Raw genomic sequence first — 18987 nt, 5'->3', positions numbered from 1 at the left:
ACTTCCGTACCCAGCCCCCTCCAGCAGCCTCCTCCCCACAGTGGAAGCGTCCCAGGCCCGCACCCCACCCCCTTCAAGTCCACAGTACTAGAGGCTCACGGGGTGATAGAATCGCAGACTCAGACAGGCAACGTGAAGCCCAGCAGCCAGCCTCTCTCCATCGCACAGATGGGGAAACTGAGGCCCAGAGCAGGGAAGGGCCTCCTTCGTGGTCACTCAGCTGGTAAGTGGTAAAAGCAAACTGAGAAGCCTGGTCTCTTCCCTCCACTGACTGTGGTGCTTAGGGCCAGGGCCTGGCTCCCTTGAAGCTCTCTTCTCTGAGTGGTGACTCTGATCTAGTCCCCATGCCTCCGGCCCCATCAGGAGCACTGTCAAGAGAGTCTCGGGTCATGCCCAAAGCCCTCTAGCTCTCGCCTTCAGTCAAGCAGGAGCTGGGGCTGCCCGCGTGATCCCTGAGCTCGCCCTGCCAGCCTCCCTCAGAAGGGATAAAGTTCCTGGGGTGGCAGGAAGGAGAGGGAGCCAGACTCTTGGGCAGCATCGGCAGCACTGACCTTTGTCTTCTGTGTGCCCAGGTGCCAGTTGCCCAGCTGCTCCGCTGGCTCTAAGGACTCAAGACCCTACAGACTGTGGGGGTTCTCAGAGCAGTGCCAGTCCTCCTACAGCGCCAGAGACGGACAGGGCAGGTAAGGGGGAGAGAAGGGGCAGGAGCTGGCAGGGGCAGCACCAAGTCAGCACACAACACAGCCCAAGAAAAGGTACCACCTAAAACCTTTAGGAGGAGAGACAAACTTCACAGTCAGGCTCAGAGACAGAAACAGAACAAAGAGCAGGAGAGAGAAACAGAAAGGCAAAGACTGAGTATAGGGGGAGACACAGATCAACAGAGAAAGAATGAGGCAGACACAGAGAATTAGAAGGAGAGACAGAAAGATAGGAGACAGGAGAGTGAGTCAGACAGAGAGTGTGGCATAGAGGGAGACAATAATAAGGATGGAAAGAGAGAATGATGGACTGGGACAGACAGGCAGACAGAAGGGCAGAGAGATACAGAGAGAGAAAGAAGCCAAATTGCAGATACTGACAGACAGACCCACCAGTGGGCACCGGTGGGCAGAGTTCTACTGTCTTATCAGACCTAATGCTGAGGGCTGTGTCCCAGGCCTGCCACTTAACCAACTCTGGGGGTCTTTGCCCCACCCCTAGGCCTGGGCCCCAGAGGGGGTCCCCCAGCCACAGAATGGAGCAGCGTCCAAGCTCTGGGAAGGGCGGTTTCTGGTGAAAGAGCCATGAGCTCTACGTGTGCATGCAAATGAAGTGGTGGTGGGAATCTCTGGCAAAACTTCTCCTAGCTCAGTCACTGCCCCTGGCACACCATGTGACCTCTCTGGGCCTTGGTTTCCTCTGGATATGATGGTGATATGGGTAGAACAGGGGTCTCTGAGGTCTCCTCAAGCCCTAAGATCTGGCCTTAGTTCAGTCTCTGTCTTTGCAACTAACTTACTACTCTATCTTCATTAACTCATGACCTCCTCCTCATAGTCCAAGAAAGCCGCTTGAGATCCAGCCATCACAACTGCATTTCAGCTGACTAGAAGGAGGACGGGAGGAAAGAAAACACCTCTGTTTTAAAGAACACCTCTCTTTGGAAGTTATACTTAGCACTTCTTTTTCCATCTCATTGGCCAATCCTTAGTCTCAGGGCTGCATCCAGCTTTAAGGGATGCTGGAGAATGTGCACTACTAGGCTGGGGACGGAATCCATTCCACATGGCTTAGTGATGCTTTCACAGCTGCTCACTCACAGTAGGCTTCAACACAGCCTTACAATGTTTTCCTTTTGCTTACTGTGGATAACTGCCTAGCTAGATAATTTTTAAATGTACATGTCAAACAAGTGAAAAATCCCCCTTCATTTTCCCAAACTCATTTCTCCCCTGAGTGCAACCTCTATGAACAGTTTGCTGTGTGTCTGCCAGATTCATTTTTTATGTATTTACACACACATATGTATCCTCAGTTTAAAGGAACACAAAATGGGATGGCGATCTATGTATTGCTCAGCAACCTGCGTCCATGTTATTTGTCATTTGGCACTCTGTCTTGGAGTTCTGCTAGGCCAGTCCATAAGGAGGTACCTCATTCCTTGTGACAGCTAACTAGTGCCTTGCCTATAGACTTATCAAAGCTTATCAATGGATATTGGGCTTGTTGCCAATTTTTTGCATTACAAACAGCCTTGGGCATCTTCTCTGCTTATATATGCAAGTGTTTCTTGAGGATAGATTCCTAAGAATGGGCCAAAGGTTAATGCTCTCTTTGTGCTGTCGGTTTAACCCTTTCTATGTAAAAACCCTTCTTTTCCATGGGGAAATGTCGCTTAGGTCAGAGCTGGCAGACCCCTCCCATCTTGGCCTGAGCTGTTCTCTCTCCCTCCCTCTCTCTCACAGAGCAGGCACAGCCCTGGGACCATCCTCTCTGCTGTGCCGTCTGTTCCAGGTTCTTCACCATCATTGGAAGCTAATCTCACATCCTAAAGCCTGTGCTCCTTGGGCTACCCTACCCTTTTCTTAACTGTACCCCCTTTCTCCTTTGAGGAGGAAGAAGATGCCTCCCCAGGTGTCCTTCTCCTGGGAATTTAGGACCCTGCTTCTTGTACCCACACTTATCCCTTCCCTCCCCTCCCTACCTCCTGCAGCACCACATTTTAGCACCTCTGAGCCCTTTTTCCTTCCCCAGTCTTCTTTACTCCCACCCAGGGCACCTCCTCCAGGAGGCGGAGGGGAGAGCATGGCGAGCCTGAGCCAAACCTCAGCTCAGGGGACAGGGAACAGGGGTGACTGTTCCTGCAGCCTTGGGGGTTGCAGGAATGTGCTGGGGAGGAGCAGCAGGCCCCAGAGTCTCAGGCTTTTTTCTTTAGAGAGCTAGGCGATGAGGAGGTGAAGAGAAAGCTCTCTGAGAGCCTTTTGGCTCTCCACCTGGAGTGGATCATACCTGAAATTTGAGCCCCAAAGGCCCGTGAAAGTGTGACAATTCCCCCCTTCCCACAGTCAGGGCCCTCAGCCCAGCTAGGCCACAGAAGGATGCTGATCGGGTTATTAAAAGCTTAGCTGGTGGCTCCCCTCCGGCTTGGTGCAATCCATCAAGCAATGGCCCCCAGGGAGTGATGGATGGTGACAAATGAGGGTAGGGGGTTCCCGAGCCCATCCGGGGCCACAGCTGGGGAAAGTCAGCCAGACACCCTGCACAGTCTTCTCCACGATGAGGTGACTCCGAGGGCCAAGGAGATCAAGTTTCGGGCAAATGGCTTGCTGGGTGGAGAGGCTCCTCCGGAGACAAGCTGCCCTGTGTGCTGTGTGGGGCCCCAGCCCTGCTCTGGCCTGAGCTGCAGAGGTGGGGGTGGGGTGGGCTTCTCTGATCCTGGAATCACAGGCAGGAGGCCTGGGGAGGCGGGAGGCCAGGGAGGGGGTTCAGGAGGAGGGGCAGGGCCAGAGCTGGAGGGAAGGAGAGCTGCCTTTCCGGGAGGAGATCAAACACCTTTTAAAGCAGGTGCTGGGGACTCTGCTGGGCCAGCTACTGAGACTGCACAGCCAGCTGTCCCTCCAGGGTCCCAGGCAAGCTGGTGCTGGCGCTCAGAGGACTCCCCAGCTGCTGGGGAACATTCTGCCTTCCTGGAGGGACAGGACTCCCCAGGGTGATCGATAAGGAGAAGGAAGAGATACAGAGAGAGAGGTCAAGAACGCCCGGTGGAGGTGAGGCTGGAGCCCAGCCTTGCGGGCCAGGTAGGAATGGAACAGGTTGGGGAGCAGGGAGAAGGCACCCGGCAGGGACAGAGCATGAACAAAGGCTTGGAGGCAGAAAGGGGGCAGGAACAGTAGGGCCGCATAACTCTGAGGGATGAGCTTGCAGACCTAGAGATGGCTGTACTTGGGGGACACTGGGGAGCTAGTGTGAACTCCAAAAGGCAGGGAGACATCAGAAGAGTCGTGTCTGAGTAGGGTCTGCTTGTGGGCAAGAGATTGATGGAGAGCCATGTCTTATGTTCGTCAGGGAACAAGGAGAGAGAACTTAGGGGATCTGCCCAGCAGTCAGCGTCCTCAGTGAAGGAGGGCAGTAGGAAGCCTGCATCTCAAAGGCCAGACCATGTGGCACCACCCCAGGGAGGACGTGTAGCGAAGGGAGAATCCAGGGCTCTCATAACTGGGGGAATCTTCATGGCCTTTTGGTCAGTCCTCCTCTGAAGGCAGGAAACACTCTGTAGCATCTTGATGTTACCAGCCTCTTCTTGATTGCCTCCACTGATGGGGGGAATCACTACTCTGTGAGAGTAAGAAAGCTACCTTTGTCCTGAGCTGAAATCTTCTTCCCAATCTTCCCTCAGTTCTAGCCTAGCTCTCTGGGAGGAGAAGACCACGCTGCTCCCCTGGAACAGCCAGCTACCCTCCTCTGACTCCTCACCACTGTCCCCATTCATGCCAGAGCAGTGTGGCCTGAATCCCTTGTGCTATGATGACGCTGTTGGTGGAGGGACAGGAGAATTCCAGGAAGGGGACGTCAGGTGATGCTTCTGATGCTCCCACACCACATGGCCAGGGAGGTGGGAGGTAGAGAGCCATCCACATTTCCCTCTCATGAGCTTAGCAGCCAACAACACTGCTTTCCAGCTACTCATGGGGTCAAGCTCAGTCTGTGGCCAGATTTAGGCATGTGTGTGTGCTGGGGGCCATTCAATATGTGTGTGCATGGGTGCACTGGAGACAAGGGCCGCCCCAGAGCTCAGGGGCCTGCATGGGGTTGAACCTGCATTGGCTGCCTATCCATGGGCTCCACCGGCAGGCACATGGGCTGGCCCCACTCTTCTGGGCTGGGGCACACCTTGGGCACTCTCTGCTGTGCTGCTGGGGATCCGGGCTGCTGCGACTCTGAAGTTGGGTGTTGTAGACCTCTCGGGGTTCAGCCAGCCCGGGGGTGGGGGTGGTAAGCAGTGGGGGTCTCTGGGCCTTCTGCAGCGGCTGAGCATGGTTTTGACCATCTTGTCCAAACCTGTGCTTGATCTGCCAGAGTTGGAGGGTTCTTGGAAGGTGACCAAGGTTCTGAGGTGTTTTAGAGGTTCTGGCATGTCACTGGAGTTCTGGGGGTTCATGGGAGGTGATACTCAGGTTCTGGAGTTTCTGGTGATGTTACAAACATTCTGGGCATATTGCTGAGGTTCTGGAGGTGCTCTGGAGGAGCTGGGAGTCCTGGGGAAGGGTGTTCCTGAGGTTCTGGGGCTGCTGGCCTTCCCCGTTCCTTCCTACCCACTGTCAGCTCCTTTTGCGCTGAGCACTTTGCCCTTTGAGGATTTGATAACCACGGGCTGCTGAAGGCACACACGCGGGCCTCTGTTCCTGGACGCACAAATTCCTCAGATTTAATCAACTCGAACAAAAACATGAGGAGGAAGGAAGCCCTATCCCAAGGCCTTTGGGGCCAGCTCCAGCCAGAGGGGCAGGCAGGGCAGCTCGATGCTGGCCCAGCTGGCTGACGGCCTTTGTCTGCTGACAGCCCAGGGGCTTCTGTGACCCCTCCCACAGCGAGCAGGGCTTAGCCACCCCCAAATCTGTGCCGAGTGGGACGCCCTGCTACCTGGGCTCCTCCTTAGGTCTTGGCATCAGCCTTGTCAGGATGTGCCCCCATGGGCTCCCATAGGCCACAGCTAGGCAGCCCTGCCCCCTGCCCTGCGCTCTCCTTGCCTCTCAGACTCTCCTTCTCAGCTCTCCTAAGACACTTAGAGCTCATTCCTGCCACCGTTGCTGACTCTGTCTGACCTCAGGGCCCTGCTCCAGGCCCCCTCCAGGAACCCCCCTCCAAGACTGCCTCAGCCATCTCCTTATTCCCCCTCCTCCCTCCTCTCTTCTGGAAGCTCCTACAGTCTGTCTCCTAAGCACCTCCACTCTCCAGCCTCTCCTCTCCTGATGGCAGGTGCCAGTCTCCAACTCTTGTGGGTAGAGGCCCCCTATAAAGCCCACTGCAGGCGGTAGGCCCTGAACTCTGCTGCCAGGCCTTGGGAGAAGTTCTTCAGGAGCAGGTCATTCCCACCTTTCTCTTCTCAATAGTTTTCCTGGCCAGCTTGCAGTCTGGCCAGGTGGCATCCTCCCTAATGTCTCAGAGCTAATTTTGCAGATACGAGCTCCAAGCTATTCTGGCTCCAAGCTGAGGAGGTAATTTGGGCTCAAGAAGTAACTCCCTTCTCCTAGCCTGAGCCATACGGCCACCCAGTATCCATGGATCTTCCACCCAGCCTGCCTCCCTGCCCCCTCAAGAGTGGATGGGGGCTCTGGGGGCCAGGAGGGTGGCTGGAAGACAAAGAGGGACGACTGGGCAGTCACAGCCACTCCCTGTGGCTTTGACCTTCTTGCTACAACCAGTGCCTCATGTGCTGGCTCCACATTCTTGGGCCATGAAGTCATTGAGGGCAGGGAGTGGGGGCCTTGGGGAGAGAAGAGCCCACAGTCAAATATCTCCAGGCTGGGTGACCTACTCCTTCTGGGACAGAGGTGGGGCTGAGACCCAGAGAGGCCAAGGGAATCACTCAAGGTCACACAGCCAGCCCCAGAGCTTAAACCCAGGTAGGCTGCCCCCACAACCAGGGCATTTCCCACTGCCATATAGAAACTCTGCTCTTTCCTTCTGGATCCCCTCCTTCCTGTTCCCAGCCCAGCCCTGATCAAGGTACTGGGCACAAGGCTGCCCTCTGTCCACTGTGCCCATGCCCGGGGAGAGCCACAAAGCTCGCCATTTCCTTACCTCTGCTAAGGGCCTCCCTGAAGGTAGCCTCTGCATCCTGGGCCTGTGGTGGGGGAGGTGATGCCACGGGTACTGGGCTAACCCTGGGGGAAGCACAGGGTCTGCTGGAAGTTCCTTTGGGGGCAGAGCAATGTGTGGTTCAAGGAGGAGTCCTGTGGGGAGGGCCTGCACCCAGACTTGGCTCCCTGCCGCCTTGGCTGCAGATGCTGAGGCTGAGGGGGCCCCTGCGGGCAGCCCGAATGTCTTTCCTCAGGGCCTGGTTGGGTACCCCCTTTCCCTGCTTCAGGGTCTGCTCAGAGAGCACCTCCTCCGGGGCCTTTCTTGACCATCCAGTCTCACACGGCCAGCTCCCCACTGACGTCGCTTCTCTCACCCTACTATGTTGTCCCTGTCAGCACTCATGACACGTATTTTGTCCCCCCGCCCCTCTGCGTGTTAGATTCCCTGAGGTGCAGAACTTTATCTATTGTGCCCGCTGCTGTGTTCTCAGCACATCACGTAGAACGCTGCCTGGCACGGAATTGGCATGCTTTCAACACTGTTGAATGAATGAAGGAACAAACCAGGCTGAGGAGGCAGATTCAGGCTCCCTCTGGGGAAGGAAGCAGTTTCTGACAGGCACAGATGTTCATGGGTGGACGTGAAGGGAGAGAGCTCCCCGTCACAGACTGGACTCCAATTGTTGGAGGTATCATGAGGGGGATTTAAAATGAGGTAGAGTTGGTTGCTCCCTAAGCCATGAGTCCCAGACCCTTGAGTAGTGAAGGGAATGCTGGGCTCTGGTGTTGGAGTGGAGGGCTCTGGAAAGCCCCGCTGGAGAAATCCCAGACACAACAGTAGCCTGCATGGGACAGGCCCCTACAGGAGCGGTGGTCACCAGAATGAGCAATGGCTTTGCCATACCCACTTTATAAAGGCCCTGTGACCCCAGCGCCAGGACTGAGCATCCGGGGAAGGAGGGAGGAGGAGGAAAGAGGCAGAACTCTGTTCTTAGGAGCTCACAGCCAGGCCCCGGAGGCAGGATTCACCCCAATCCCTGGGATCAGACAGGCAGTGTGGACTCTTACATCGCATCGAATAAAGTTCAGCTTTAGCTCTGAGTCAGCAGACGCTGACATCTCTGTGGGTAAGGGAGGGGGGGTCAGAGCCCTCTTTCTGGAAGAGGGGCTGTTTGGGAAGGAAGGGGAGGAACTGAAGCCAGCAGAGTACCAGGCCCTCACCATGGAAGGCCTCGTGGGTTTGGCCTCAGAATTTGGATGGGGAGCCTTTAGGATTTCAAACCCTGTCCCCTCAGAGCCTCACCCATGCTCTTCCCTCTGTCGGGCACATGCTTCCCCCACCCCCACTCCCACCCTCAACCCCCAGCTTTCTGCTCAGCCAACTTTTCCCTGCCCTCAGGTCCCCCCTGAGAGGTTTCCCTCTTCAAGAATCCACCATTCCTCTCTGACCCAATTCCATTGCCCATGGTGTGCATCAGGGCCCTCTGTGCCTTCCCTTTGTAACACTTGGAGTTGAGGGTATTGAGTTCCTTGTCTGTGTCTCCCCTAACTATAAACTCTCACGTCCCAGGGCCCAGACAGTGCTGGCACTTAGGCATTCAATGAATTTATGTTAAAAAAATAAGTGGATGAATATCTTATAAAAAAAGCCTTCTTGAACAAATGCCTTAGCTGGGTAGGGCCAAGGCCCAGGCCCCTTGGAGGGTATTGGAAGGACAGGGACCCTCAAAAGTCCAGGGGGGCCTGACCCCTACTCAGGACTAGGGGCCTGAGAACTGCTCTCTGCCTTTGTCTGCATCTTGCCCCTGACCCCCCCACCCCCCAGGGCTGGGGCCAAGAAGGGAGGGGAGCCAGCCAGGGGAGATGGCAGGAACCCCCAGCCCCTGCCCAGCCCTGCCTTCCTCACCCTCACCCCCGCACCCCGGGAGGAACAGGAGGCAGGCGGGGTTCTTCTTGCTGAATGTGGGTCTGGTTCGTGTTTAAAGGACTAACTTCCGCCCTGTGGGGGTGAGTTATCTCCTTATGAAATCGAGTGGGAGAAACAAAAAGGTTTTACCAGTGAGCCACATGTTGCCTCTTTCATGGAAACCCAGGAGAAGGAACGGTCAGGCTCCCTCCCCTGCCTCCAACGCGCCCGGCAGCCTCCTTGGGTTGTGGAAGGCAGACACCTGCAGGCCCTGCAGCTGTGGTGGGCGAAGGTGTGGGAGCTTTGGGGCAGGTACTGAAGGCAGGTACGTGCGGGCAGTGCCGACCCTTCTGGCTACATTCCCCCAGGTTTAGGCCGCCTGTGGAGCTGGGGCCCCCTCCAGGAGGGGGCTTTGTCAGGACCACGGTGTGTTCCCATCACTGAGGCCCAAAGCGGCCAGCGACGGGTAGGCTGAGGCTGGGGGGTGGTTTCCAGGGAGCCCAAACAAAGAGGGAAATTGGGCTGAGCCCCCGAGAGCAGCGGGAGGGGCTGGGAGTCCGGCTGGGAGGGTCCGGCAGTGTGCTGAGCCCGCCCCCCGTTTCATCTCTGCAGCTCTTTCCTCCAGCCCTTCCTCCAGTGTGTGTCTGTGGGTCTGTTTGGGTGGGTTTGGGGAGGGGGAAGGAAGAGGGATCTCTGTGCGCAGCTCAGATTGGACAAGCCTTCTTTGAAAGTGGTCCTTTGAGCAAAGCCCTTCTAGTGGCCCGTCAGAGGGACAGGTGCTCCGGCAGCGCCCACGGGCCCTGAGGGGCCCTCTCCTCCAGGGGGATCGCTACCTCCTGCAGGACTGGGCGAGACTGGGCGGGAAGGGACGGGAGGGGACAGGAGAAGCCCTTCCCCTCCTCCTGTGCCATCCGCCCAGGCCCTCACTCCCAGGCGGGTTTTTCCCAGAGTGAAAAGCAAGAAAGTAACGTTTAGGATTAAAGAGAAACGTTCCTTTGTTTTGGTTTTCTTTCTTTTTTTTCCCCCTAAGCCTCTTTTCACATCTGTAGTGGCTTTTTTCCTCTTGTCTGGGGGTCATAGGAGACGGGCCAGAGAATGTCATCCCAGGCAACAGGGAACCAGACGTCCTCCCAGGCTGCAGATGACTATTCCTACGGCAGCTGGTACATTGATGAGCCCGAGGGTGGCCAGGAGCTCCAGCCAGAAGGGTAAGTTGGAACCCCTGGCTCTGGGCCGGCAGAGTGGGATGTGGCAGAGATTACAGACAGGGGAACAGGGAAGACACCCTGGGCAGTGGCTATTAAGATGGACTCTGCCACTCATTTGCTGTGTAACCCTTAGCAAGTCATAGCCTCTCTGGGCTTCAGTCTCCTCATCAGTTTGTTGAGAACAGTAGCCCTTGCCTGGTATTAAGATACTTGGGGTGGGGAGCCTGGGCCAGGCCAGTCACCTAAAAAGAACCTGTGTGGTGTATTTGAAATATGGATTCCTGGGCCCCATCCTTGCAAATTCAGATCCAGCTAGTCCAGGGTGACTCCCTGGGTGATTCTGGCCTGCAGCCAGCATGGAGAGTGCTGGGTGGGAGGTTGAGGGAGTCGAACCTGCCTTTGAGGGGTTGCTGGTCTCTGTGGTAACCATCTAGAGTACTGAGTTAGCAAGTGTCAGGTTCTCTGGTCATGCTGGGGGCGGGGGGCGGCAGAGAACTGTGGCAGAAAGCCTGATGGAGGAGTCACTGAAAGACTGAAGGAACGCACAGCCCCTATTGTCTTTGGCTGGCCCCAGAGTCTCCGTGAAGACGAGGAGGTCCTGTTCTCTTTAGCAGGAGTGCTCAGGCCAGCCCAGGGCGGGGGTGCGGCCTCAGCCCAGCCCAGTGTGGCCTGAGGGCTCGGCTCAAGGCGGCCTCTGCCCAGACCCTTTCTATCTTTGTTTAGTCTGGGCACCCTGGCAGAGGAGCCTGGCCTGCCTGTGCCCCTCATGCTGCCAAGGACGCCCTGCCTGTGTGGGCCCCAAAACCCAGTTCTCCCGTGTTGTTCCTGGCTTTGGCCCCATCCCCCATGTCCCTGCTCTGTCTAAGGGTTTGGGGAACTGGAAAGGTGAGGCTGGGGTGTTGCCAAACCAGATGTGTGCACATCTGTTCCCCATCAAGAACTGAAACTGGAGAAGAAAAAACGCTCATGTGCCTCTCCAGGGGCTGGGGCTGTGGCCTGGCCAGGCCCAGGTCACCCAGCAGGAGCGGGGGCCCCTCCCGGGCCTGAGGGAGCTGTTATTTGGAGGACTTGGGGTTCTGACCACCTGGAGAGCAGCTCTGCTGTCAGCAAGGGTGGGCCCCTGCCCGTCCCCCTCCCCCCCCAGCCTGTGGGCCCCACATCTCTGCTGCGCCTGTGTGGGGTGGGAGGGGCAGCAGAATGGGGAGGGGCCCAGGAACCTGGTGAGGAACAGATTCTGGCCTGGGTCACAGCCTGAATCTGAAGCTGTGTGCGTCCATGGGCGCCTCAGGACCTGGGCGTTGGCTGGGGCTAGGCACCTGCAGCGGGCTGTGCGGCTGGGTGTTAGATGTGGCCTCAAGATTAAGCTGGTTGCATGGCAGGCCCGTGGTGATGGGGAATACTGCCTCTAGCATGGAGGCATCTAGAACTTGTGGCTCCTTCTCCCACTGCAGGGAAGAAGGAAGAGCTTTGTTTGAATCCACTTACTTAGCTAAACCAACTTGGACTTCCTGCCGCCTCCTCCACCAAAGGTGGGAGCAGGAAGCTGGGAGCCCAGGGGAATCCCACAGAGGTGAATTTGGGCTCACGTCTTCCTGTGTGAGTCAGACACCTCAGGAGATGGTACACCAAAGCTTCGGGGAACTCTGGGCAGTGGTCCCGCTCTGTGCCTCAGTGTGCCCCAGCAGGCTGGGCTTGGGGTTGGTGGGCACTGGTGACAGTGGCTGGGATGGACTCAATCTCCTGGCCACACTTAGCCAGGTGCCCCCATGGTTCCAGGACCTTGCTGAAGAGGTTGAGTCTGATGGAGGTGGATTCGTCATCTGGGGTCTTCTGTGGGCATGGGATTGGTCTGTAGCAGCTGGCCCTTTCCTACCCACAGAGGCCCCTCTGGCCAGGTTATGTGTCCAGCTTGACATGTGCCCATGTGTTATCCACTCGTCACCGATACTGAGCCTCCCAGCCAGAGCCTGGGGACACAAACAAGCCTGTGGCAGCTGTCCGGATGTCACCTCCCTCCCCACCACTTCAAAGGGCTGCTGGAAGGCAGAACTGGAGGCTTCCCTCAGGCCTGCTGCCCTCGCGCCACGTGAGGCCAGCGCCACCGTGACCTGCAGGCCTGTGGCTGGGGAGAGTGTCAGGAAGCAGGACTCCAGGCCTCCTGGGACCTCAGGCCCACAGACTGCCTCCCCAGACAGCCACCCTGTCCCTCTCACCCATGGGGGTGCAATGCCCGCCCCTCTGGAAGAGTCCCTTTGCAGGTTCTCACTCAGGGCCAAACTTCTGGAAACAATAGTCTTGCTCCTTCTCTGCCTGAGTGTCCTCACCACTGCGCTCCAACCTCTGTCCCCAAGTGTCCACCATCACCTCTGAATTGCCCAAGACCAAGCCTCAGCTTCCTTGGGCTGCATCCGACTCTGGTCCTCACACCTCATTTTGGAATAAGGCCCAGAACCCTACAGTCACCCTGGAAACTCCCCTGTTCTCTGCTCCCCCACATCAGGGCATGTGAATCCCCCCCCCTGCATGCCTCCGAGACACAACCTGGTGCCTCCACTCCCCACTGACTATTTATGCTAAACCATTTGAAAACGCTGATATTCAACTGTTTCTGATGGACAGACGTGGCAGTTTCATAGGATTCAACTTAATATCTTCTTTTGTGTTCTCCTTGCCTCTCACCTTCCGGTCAGATGTGGCGCTGGAGAGACGACCTCAGTTCGAATCCTGGCTCTGCCCTTCTACTAGCTGTGTGATTTGGGCAAGATACTCAGCCCCTCTGAGCCTTAATCTCCTTCTCTACACAAGGGGGGGTACTAACAGCACCCACATTTTAGGTAATAACTGAGTTGATACATGCAACAAACAGTGCCTGGTACTTAGTCAATGCTTAGTAAGTACTAGTTACTGCTGTTTTACTCAAATCTAACCACAGAAATCTCCTAAAATCCAGGACACCACCCTTCTCAAACACCTTTGATGGCTCCCTAGTGCCTCCCACACCTGCTGTAACCTACTTTCAGCTTACCCTCCGGGCTGGGTCGAGCTGAAAACCTTGCCTGGCCTCAGGCACACGACCTCACTTCCTCCTGCTCTTCCCTCTCCAGGGAACCCCCTTCCCTGTCTTTGCCTAAAGAGATGATAACCATCTTTCAAACTCAAACCCCACACCCTCTGAGGCCTTGCCCCAGGTCTCTCTTCCTCCTCTGCATCCTGTAGCACCTGCTTGTGCCTCTTCAATGAGGCTCCAGCCTCCCTGAGGTGGTGTTCTTTGTGTCTGTGCCACCCTGTCTTTCCCACAGCACAAAACTCAGCTCCATGGGCTGTCAGCCAAGCATTTGCTCAGCCCTATTTCTGTTGCTCAGACCTGCAACATTTGAGGGTGCCCGAACCTCCGCTAACCTGGGCTAAGGGGTAGGTGGGGGATCCCGGTGGTACAGAAGGCCCAAGGGTCCCGCAGCCAGGGCCCTAGAGGGTACCCATGGGGGCCAGGGTGGCTCCTGGTTTGGGGTGAGTGGGAAATGGTCAGGCTGCTCTGGGGACAGACTGCTTAGCCCCTGCCCTGGCTGGGCCTGGGGGCAGGATTGAGTAGGACCCAGCCCCCTGACGAGACGCAGGCTGGGAGGGCCTGGAGCAGTGGCTCTGCCCTCTTGGGGCTGGACAGGGGCCCCACCTCACCCAAACCTCCCCCCACCTGCCGGAGTGGGCTGCCTCAGAGTTGGAAGTGGGGAGTGTGAGGCCTGAGCTCAGACAGCAGAAACCTGATCCCCTACACGGCACCCACCCTGCCCAGGAGCACAATTCTGCTTTGGGGAGAAGCCAGCTCTGCCCTGGCCAAGAAACTACACAAAATGGACTGATTTTTCCCCTCCACCTGAGGGTAAGGGCCGGTGAGCAGCACCTTTCCTGCTTCTCCATGTCTGGGGTTTCCTGAGGGAAAGCAAGCTCACAGGAGATGCTGTCCCCTAAGTGTCCTGGCGCTCTGCACTCATCCTGCAGACGAGGCTTGGCAGTCCTCCTTCCGCACAGCGGGCTGGCGCCCAGGTGGCAGGTGAGCCTCCTGGGCAATGAGGGCCCAGCGGTGGCACAGGACTCCCTCGGATGCCTTGCCAGCTTGCCCACACTCCCTCTGGCACTCCCAGGCTACACTTGGGCAAACCCAGAGGTCTATTCCTCCCTAGGGAGCCAGTTCTGTCTGCTTTCCCAGGTCCAGGTGCAACCCAGAGCTCAGGGCTCCTACCTGACCCCTTTCTCTGCCACGTGGCCCAACTGAGGAAGCTGAGGCCTTCGTTGCCCTCATTGATTTCTTTATCTCCACCATGGGTCTACCTCTGTGCTCAGCTGTGGTGAGAGCAGGACTTCTGCCAGGCCATATGTGGTAATTAGAAAAAATGACCCCCATTCAGATGTATGCAGCTCAGTAGGTGCAGGGCTTGGTGAACAGTGTGGCCAGAATTTCAGACCAAACTCATTCCCTTGCTTGCGCATCCTTGTGCAGTGTGCAACCTGCCCAACTGTACATGGAAGTCCTTAATGAAAGGGAAACAGGAAAAGAAGAGACATAAGTCCTGGAAGACCAAGAAAGATCATTTCAGTCACAGACACAGACCAAACTCAGATACCAGTGAGTGGAAGGAAAATCGTAGGACCAAATTCTTGGTTGCTTGACCCAGGCAGTATGCTCAGCTTTAGTTCTGAGGAGAGATCTGTGAGATCTGGAACTGTGAGGGAGGCTTCCTGGAGGAGGGAGGGATGAAGTGGGCCTTGAAGGACAGGAAGGATCTGGGTGAGATCAGGCAGAGCTGGCCCACTGTTTCTCCTGTGTCCTCCCCGGGAGCCTCCTGTCTCCTTCAGACCTGTAACCTCAGAGTGTGGCATGGGACCAGCACACCACAGGGGAATGAGAGGCCTGGGATGGTGCCCAGAAGGTGGAACTGGGCAAGCTTGTGTAGGAGACATGAGAGGGTCAAAGGAGGTAGTGGCTGGAGCCCCAGTGTAGACAGCCTGGAACCCCAGATCCGGCTGCACACTTGGGGGCTCCCTCCCCAGGCCTGACACAGCCTTCACTTGCTCTGCAGGGTAGTGCCCCCCTGTCACCCCAGGGTGCCACCCGGCCTCCTCCATATCTGCCTGGCTGTGCTGTCGGTGAGTCCAATCTGAATCCAAACTGGCCTGCAACCTACTGCCAGCCTGGGCAGGGGGCATGTGTTCTCTGCTGGGGCTGGTGAAGGGGGGCCCTGGGAGCCCAAAATGTGGGAGTGGGTATCTGGGAGCTCTCCGAGGGTGGGGACCCAGACCTCTCAGACTTCTGTCACCTCTTGGCCAGTCCCCAAGATGCCGCATGAGTGTGTACTCGGGGGTAGAGGGTGCCCCACAGCCTCCTCTGTGCTCACCTTTCAGATTCTTGTGCTGCTGCTGCTGGCCATGCTGGTGAGGCGCCGCCGGCTCTGGCCCCACTGTGGGCGTGGCAGGCCTGGGCTGCCAAGGTAGGTGCTGTGGCCTGGGTACCCCTGCTCGGGGGGCCCAGATGGCAGAGCCATTCTGGGGGGTGGTGATTTGTTAGGTACCTAGAAGTCGGCCCCGGCCCCAGTGACACCCCCGTGTCTCCCAGCCTGGGGCTCTCCCCCCTCCACCTAGATCTCCAGGTTTGGTCGGGACCCTCAGAGGGAGGAGGAGGGACCCGCTCAGGTCTACCTGCTCCTGGGTCACCGGCACCTTGACGCTTAAAGGCAGATTTATGAGGGCCTGACCTCCAGTCCCTATGGCTGGAACTCTCTCCCCGTCTCCTTCAGCCCTACGACCCCAGAGCCTGCAGGGGGGATGATCCTGAGGAGATGGGACTGGGCAGGCTTGTGTGGGAGAGACCAAAGTGTTGGGGGAGGTGGTGGATGGAGCCTCAGGCCCAGGCTGCACACCCGGGTGGGTCCTGCCGTGCTGGTTTTGTGGGGAACTAGCCTGGGGTTTCTGCCCTGCTGTCTGGCCCAGGCAAGAGCTTGTCCTGCCTGGGGGAGGTCTGGGGGAGAGTGGAGGAGGATGTGCTCTCAGGGCATGAGGTTCAAGCTGGAACGAGAGCAGAGGGCCTGAGTGGTCTTCCCTGAGCCCAGAGAGGTGATGCCTGGGACAGCTGTGCCCGCTGTTTGCCCTCTGCCCTGGGCCACACCCGGGCCAGGGTGGCGGCTGCTGCGCAAGGATGTTGTGACTCGCCGAGCTCTCTGATGGTCTGCCAGCCCAGACAGAGCGATTAGTGTGGAGGCGGCTGTTTCCTGGAGCTCCCAGGGTGGGTGGGGGAGCAGCGCTCAGGCTTGTCCCTGCTGTGTGTTTGTGTTAGAGGGACGTTCTGAGGCCCCTCGCCACAGGGCCCAGAACCTGGTACACAGGAGCGCTCCCCAGTGTCTGTGGAGTGGATGGATGAAGGGGCCTTAGCCTGCATCTGGAAAGCGGGCCTGGCTCCAGCCCTCCAGTTATGGAACACGGCATGAGGCGAGGGGAGTGGGGGCCTGGAGCAACTCCCTCCTGTCCTATCCCTGCCTCTGCGCCAGCCCTGTGGATTTCTCAGCTGCGGACAAGCCCTGGACAGTGCCCGCCGCCGTCTTCATGGTCCTCTTCAGCTCCCTGTGTTTGCTGCTCCCCGCCGAGGACCCGCTGCCCTTCCTGACCCTGGCCTCGCCGCCCAGCCCAGGTACCCAGTGCAACCGAGGCCCTGGGCTGGATCCATGGGGTGAGGGGGGGTGGGACTCAGAGCCCTGGGGAGGGCTCTTCTGTAGCGAGCCAAGCAGCTCCCCACCTTGGTCAGGAGCCACACCAAAGGACACTGTCTCATTATCCTCCCCAACCCGCCACAAAGCCTAGAACCACCCCCTTGTTGGTCCCAGCCTGTGGGTCAACACCACCCTCTCTGCTTCCTCTGTTCTTATGAGGGCGGAATCTCTCGTCCATGGGCCCAGCTGAGTCCCCAGACAGCCTGGCCCTGTGTGACAATGAAGGCGGGTGGGGAGGGGGCAGGCAGGTCCTGGGGAACTGAGCTGAGCTCGAGGAACTGATGGTTACAAGGACAACTGCCACTGAGAGGGGCCGCTGCCCCAGTCCTCACGATGCCTCTGCCAAGTGTGGCTCTTAGCCCCATTTTACAGAGGAGGGTGCTGAGGGTCAGAGAGGGGAACAATAATGAAGCGGGAGCTTAATTTATTGAGTACTAACTCAGGCACTGTGCTGAGCACTGTACGTATACCTTCTCATTTCATCTTGCTAATTTACTATTGTTATCTCCATTTTACAGATGGGGAAACTGAGACCCCCAGAGGTAACTTGCCCGAGATCACACAGCTGAGACTAGTCAGAGCCCGGATTTAAACTCAGGCCTCTTAACCACTGAACCAGCTGAGGGACTTAGAAGATGGAGACAGGAGAGAGGCCTGGGTGGCCCGGACCCAGGCCCCGCACCTGCCCCTCCGTCATATGTCTCTCTACCCGTCTTGCCTTCCAGGGCCCTGGAGGATGCTGGCCCTGCTCTATTACCCTGCCCTCTACTACCCTCTGGCTGCCTGTGCCACAGTCGGGCATGGAGCCGCACACCTGCTCGGCAGTGCACTGTCCTGGGCTCACTTTGGGGTCCAGGTCTGGCAGAGGGCAGAGTGTCCCCAGGCACCCAAGGTAACCGCTGACTCCTGATGGCCTGGGGCTGAGGGGCGTGGAGGAGCTGTGTAAACCAGCATGGCTCCTTTCGTCTCTCTTTATGTGCCCGGCTCCCTGCTGCTGTGCGAGTGCCCTGCGCAGGATGCCACTCTGTAAACACGTGCCCATTCCAAGCTCGGCCCCTCCATGGGACAGGCTGGGGATGGGGCAGCTGGGCCTGCTCTCAGAAACTTCAGTCTGGGAGGGGCAGGGGTGGGGAGAGGCAGAGGAGGAGGAAGAGGAATCTGACATCCTCCATCTTGATTCCCCGACCTCCCCTTGGTCAGGCTGGAGTGGGAGTGAAGAGAGCTGGAGGACAGCGAGCGCTGAGTTGGGGATGGTCTCAGAGGGCTAAAAAGAGAATTCCAGAACCTCAGACCCTGGTTCACTGTCTGCTGGCTGGGAGTGTGAAGCTGCCCAGTCTAGTACCCAAAGGGTGGTGGCGTTGGCCTCAGAGCCAGACAACCTGAGTTTGAATCCAGATTCATCACTTCATGCATTCATTCATTCAACAAACATATTTGAAGCACATGCTGTATACCAGGGACATTTGCAGGCACTGGAATACAGCTGTGCACAAGACAGATGAAGTCCCCGTTGTCCCCAGAGCTGCCGTTCCAGAAGGACAGACGCAATAAAACAAACAAATAAACAAAATGATGCCGGGTGGCACTCAGTGCTTTGCGGACACCATGTCACCTTTCTGAGACTCAGTTTGCCCAGTAGATGGAGTTGATGACACCCATCCCTGAGGTGGAGGCGAACATTAGGGAGTCTCTCTGAGAGCAGGGCTTGGGTGGTTGTTTTCACCATCCAGAACCTGGCACATGCTCAGCTCTCCATACAAATGTATTGAGTTAACAAACGAATGAATATGTAAGGGGCCCACCCCTGGGAGGTATGGTATACACTTCCCTGATGCCCAGGTTGCAAACTGCACATAGACAGATTTAGGCCTGTGTCCAAAGCGCCAGGAACACAGGAACAGAGAAGTTAGATGTCCTCATTCCAGGCCCCATTCCAGCCCCTGGGGTGGGAGGAAGGGTTACATAACCTCCTCCAAGGGCCTGGGAGGGGCAAGCACCTCCGAGGGGTCTGAGAAGGGGCAGTAGGAGGGTTTGTGCTGAGCGGCCCAGGCTGGGGGGAGGTGATGGAACCTGTGCCCTAGAGCCCGTGGGGCCCTAGACCACCCTCAGGGCCCTGCGTGAGGTGGGAAGGGAAACGGAGCCTGGTCTGCAGCTGGGGAGGAAGGCAGAAGGCAGGGGTGTCTGGTTGTCCGTCTGTCTGCCAGGTCTACAAGTACTACTCCCTGCTGGCCTCCCTGCCTCTCCTTCTGGGCCTTGGATTCCTGAGCCTTTGGTACCCGGTGCAGCTGGTGAGAAGCTTCAGTCATGGGACAGCAGCCGGCTCCGAGGTAAAGGGA

The 18987-nt window shown here is 57.5% G+C and overlaps 1 protein-coding gene across 3 annotated transcripts in view; it reads left to right on the top strand.

Annotated features, from left to right (window-relative positions):
* The first annotated feature begins 546 nt into the window (after positions 1 to 546).
* LOC124232619 (receptor for retinol uptake STRA6-like) overlaps positions 547 to 18987 on the top strand; it is a 31883-nt gene continuing 13442 nt past the window's right edge. The window contains exons 1-9 of one of the 3 annotated variants that reach the window (XM_046649573.1): positions 617 to 683; positions 8876 to 9013; positions 9769 to 9896; positions 14972 to 15038; positions 15294 to 15379; positions 16433 to 16572; positions 17170 to 17193; positions 17377 to 17543; positions 18856 to 18978. In XM_046649573.1, the coding sequence (XP_046505529.1) occupies positions 9784 to 9896; positions 14972 to 15038; positions 15294 to 15379; positions 16433 to 16572; positions 17170 to 17193; positions 17377 to 17543; positions 18856 to 18978 (720 nt within the window). In that variant the 5' untranslated portion in view covers positions 617 to 683; positions 8876 to 9013; positions 9769 to 9783. Of the gene's footprint in view, positions 684 to 3629; positions 3780 to 8875; positions 9014 to 9768; positions 9897 to 14971; positions 15039 to 15293; positions 15380 to 16432; positions 16573 to 17169; positions 17194 to 17376; positions 17544 to 18855; positions 18979 to 18987 lie in introns of those variants that run through there. The other 2 variants (XM_046649578.1, XM_046649583.1) reach the window with 2 other exon arrangements.

This window comes from Equus quagga, chromosome 2 (assembly GCF_021613505.1).
Source record: "Equus quagga isolate Etosha38 chromosome 2, UCLA_HA_Equagga_1.0, whole genome shotgun sequence".
Classification (NCBI taxonomy): Eukaryota; Metazoa; Chordata; class Mammalia; order Perissodactyla; family Equidae; genus Equus; species Equus quagga.
The sequence above is the reverse complement of the archived record's forward strand: the minus strand, read 5'-3'. Positions and strand labels throughout refer to the sequence as shown.